We start from the raw sequence: 3933 nt of genomic DNA on the forward strand, positions 1-3933 counted from the left end.
TCTTTCCAGTTGCAGTGCACCTTTGCTCCACTCTACCACTATTGTTTCTACACTTCAGGACTGCACGCAGAGGAACTACTGTCCTGTATTGGCGTTCTGGACTTCAGTATACCCCCAGGGCAAGTAATGGGCAATAGCCTTTATTTATTACCTTTGACCCTAAATGGGGATGTTTATTCCTTAAGAGGGGTGTGCATTTTTGACCATTTCTGTGGTAGTCGTGCAGACTGACCGCTAGGTCTTTATTTAGCCCCCCCCTTAAATAATTATTATATATATGAGCCTATGGATATAATACAGTGTTCCTATTTTTGGATTATTTCTTCAACTATCAAGATGTTTTTGTGTACACACGAATATTGAGCGTCACTCTAAAAACTACTACTTTTGCTAAGTGTTAGACCTTTCCTCTCTACATACAGTGTATGATATAAAAACATTTGATGCAGAAAGATTACATTATCGAGTGTCCGTTTTCAATTCTGATGCTGATCTTACTTTTAAAAACATTTTCAAGAGTCCTTTTGATTTCCTTGGTCCTGAGACAATATATAATAGGGTTGGCTACATGTGGCACAAATGTGTAAAGACAAAGTAGCAAGACATTTAAATCAGCATTAAGAATTAAACGGACCTGGCTAGATATATACACAAACACCCGTGGGACAAAGTACAAACCAATGACAAACAAGTGAGTGGTACAGGTGTAAAATGCTTTCTGCCAGTTTTCTGAGCGTGTCGATGAGTGGATCGTCTTGATTATGATGATATATGAGAATATAATAAAAGCCAAGGGTAAGAGGAGGACAAACATAGCAAGAGTAAAAGCTATACGTCTGATAGAAGTGGTGTCCACACATGCCAAAACAGTTACAGCTGAATTGAGACAGAAACAGTTTTTGACCTTATTAGGACCACAGAATGGAAGTTGTGCAATCAAAACTGCAACAGCTGATGAAATAATAGCAGCAAAGACCCAGAAAAATCCGCAGAGAATAGCAACCAGTTTATTGCTGATTATTGAGGAATATCTCAGGGGTTGGCAGATGGCAACATAACGATCAACAGCCATCAGCATAATGATGAAGGAATCAACAGTGCCCAGGAAATGGACACAATACAGTTGGAAGATGCAACCAGAGAAGGACATAGATCCAGCTCCAAACCAATAAGTGGCAATGATTTTTGGTAATGTTATTGTGTCAAAGAGGAGGTCAGAAAGAGCAAGGTTTGCAATGATCACGTACATTGATTGGTGTAAGTGCTCTTTCCGAATGATCACAATTTTTACAGTACCATTTGCGAACAGTGATATGATATAGATAAGGAACATTGCTGCTGCAACCAGGTTATGGAACGTCTGCGGGAGCCCTGGAAACCCAATAAGTACAAACTCAAAAATGTCAGATTGATTAGCCATTGATTGGTCCGGGAACTTCTACAGGGGTCACTCCTGGGTAAAAACAAGATATAGAGTAAGTGAGACAAGGATAGAAGTTCCTAGTATTAACATTGCCACTGACATTAGGAGATTCCAGGCAATTTCTTACATTTCTTTTTCTTTTTTTTAAATAAAAATAACGATGGCCCATATTCATTAAGCTGTGCTATTCCATAAGACACTTTCCTATGCCGGAAGATACCTTATGTCTCAGTCAAAAGCCAGATGTCTTGTGGAATAGCAGAACTTGGCCGACGTCTCTGAAAAACAGTAGAATATCAATCTAGACAGTTCACCAAACATAATACAGTACTTTACAAGTTTATTTACATTTGAAAGCATATACACAACATTACACCAACTGTATAATGAGCTCTCTCATTGGTTCAGCAAAATGTATCACCTTACACGAACAACCCTTAAGCCAATGCATGCTGCTTTAAACACAGCTTTTAAGATATATATATATATATATATATATATATATATATATATATATATATATATATATATATATATATATATATATATAGCTATATAGATATAGATACAGTATATAAATATCTATATATCCCTTAACAAGCAATGTAGACAAATAGATAACTATTTTCATGCACTATAATGATTTACACCATATATGTAACAGAAGCACTGGCGCTACAAATAATTTCATACAAAAACAGTATAATTATATAACAATTTAAATTCAATGGAAAGTGTTACAATGGATCACATATTACATTCCCAGTGACTTGTGTTTCAGTGTTTGTGTAAGACATGTTCATCTTTTTATGATATCTAAAGGACATGTTACCCAGAGACGTTGGCTCAAATTTTGCTAACAACATCTTCAGTGGTTATATTATGTAGAATAACAAAAGGGTTTGAGTTAACTGACAGAAAAATATGGATACCGTACAGTAGATAGATACAAAATTTGCCTATTGGCCTCCTATTTTAAATATACTTTTATTTTATTCACTGAAATCGTAAACATATCGACCCTGAAGGAAGCATTTTGTCTGTATGGTATAGCATTTTTTTTTAAAGATAATAATAATTATCAAAAGCAAATATTAACAATTAAAAAGAACAATCATGATGTATGTTACATTTACAAGGTGATGGGTATTTGCATCTGAAGGAATTCCTTGTATCCTTCCTTAGCTACCTTAACCTAACCCTGCAGCCCTGAAAGAAATAAGAATACTTTATGCAGTATATGTGTTACATTCGTAATAAGATTGTTTGTAGGTTGTGATATCATTTAATGCACCAACATGAGAGATCTTCATAAATAGAATGATAGTGTATAGAGGTTATATAACCTCCCAGGCGCCCTGGATAACTCTTTCTATTTACGTCAGAGGCCCACTTACAAATTGCTGAAAAAACATCAATTTTCTACTTTCTTAATTAAAAAAATCCCAATGTAAATCAGGGGAATATTAGGAGCTCACCTACATTTTCCTACAAAATCTCCACGAAAAGTGTTTTCACGTGCTGACCAGCATGCTCTCATGTCTCTTTCTATGTATACACTACTATGAAGTGTAATCTATGTAATCTATGAAGGACTCTCAATCTCAATCTGTAGAACAACTCGTCACTTCTCCAAGACCAAAATATCTACTATAACTACATTTCATCTCAATAGGAAATCCAGAACTACTTACAAGTTAAACTGTCATCCAAGTCCGATTGACCTCCTTCCTGCCCATCTCCTTGGTGTATAGGTTACATAGCCTGTATTTATACACAAGTGATCCCTGTAGGCAAGGTCCCCTATGGCACACATCTGTCATACTAAAATGCAATGCTTGGAATAATATTGGAGAGACTAATTGCTCATTAAGTTTCTGCAATGTAAGGGTATTCTTTTCCCCAGTTATGTGTGTCTGTATTTTTCACTATCCTTCCAAACCCTACTTATTACACGTCATAATATTGCTCATGTTAAATAGTTACATAGTAGATGAGGCTTGAAAAGACTTGAAGTTCAACAAATGTTAAATTAAGATCGGCTAAAATACTCTTACTATATGTAGCACCCTTATCCCCCTCCCCCCCCCCCCCCCAAGGGAGATCAGTTCTTCTGGGATAAGTACCACATGTTACCGGTGGTAGATGGTGCATACCTTTTGGTTCGCAGAAGACTGAGCACTCCGCAGGTGGTATAGGGAGGTTCAACAGGGCAGGATTACAGCTTAGTTCTTCTAGTGTAGCGCCTCCATCTTGCAGGGCTCCTGCCAGGGATAGGAGTTCTTCCCACAAGCCATCCTTCTCCACAAACACACACACAGGCAGGTGCTGGTACAACCGCTGTTTATTTAGATGTTATTGTCACTTGGTTCCCTGGATTAGACCCAAGGGGTTTGAGGCCACAGAGACCCATCCTTAACACCCTTACCCCTGATGGGGCAATGTGGAATAGCTCCCACTTCCCATTGGGAGGGGACAGAACCAACACAATTTGGTGGAGTGCCAGCTTT

The 3933-nt window shown here is 37.5% G+C and overlaps 1 protein-coding gene across 1 annotated transcript; it reads right to left on the reverse strand.

The window, feature by feature from the left end:
* Window positions 1–454: 454 nt before the first annotated feature.
* LOC142490849 (olfactory receptor 1E16-like) lies at window positions 455–1420 on the reverse strand. Its single transcript, XM_075593268.1, has one exon. It carries the CDS (start codon window positions 1418–1420, stop codon window positions 455–457), a length of 966 nt encoding a protein of 321 aa, XP_075449383.1.
* Between the last annotated feature and the right edge of the window lie 2513 nt (window positions 1421–3933).

The sequence above is a fragment of the Ascaphus truei genome, chromosome 3, assembly GCF_040206685.1.
Source record: "Ascaphus truei isolate aAscTru1 chromosome 3, aAscTru1.hap1, whole genome shotgun sequence".
Classification (NCBI taxonomy): domain Eukaryota; kingdom Metazoa; phylum Chordata; class Amphibia; order Anura; family Ascaphidae; genus Ascaphus; species Ascaphus truei.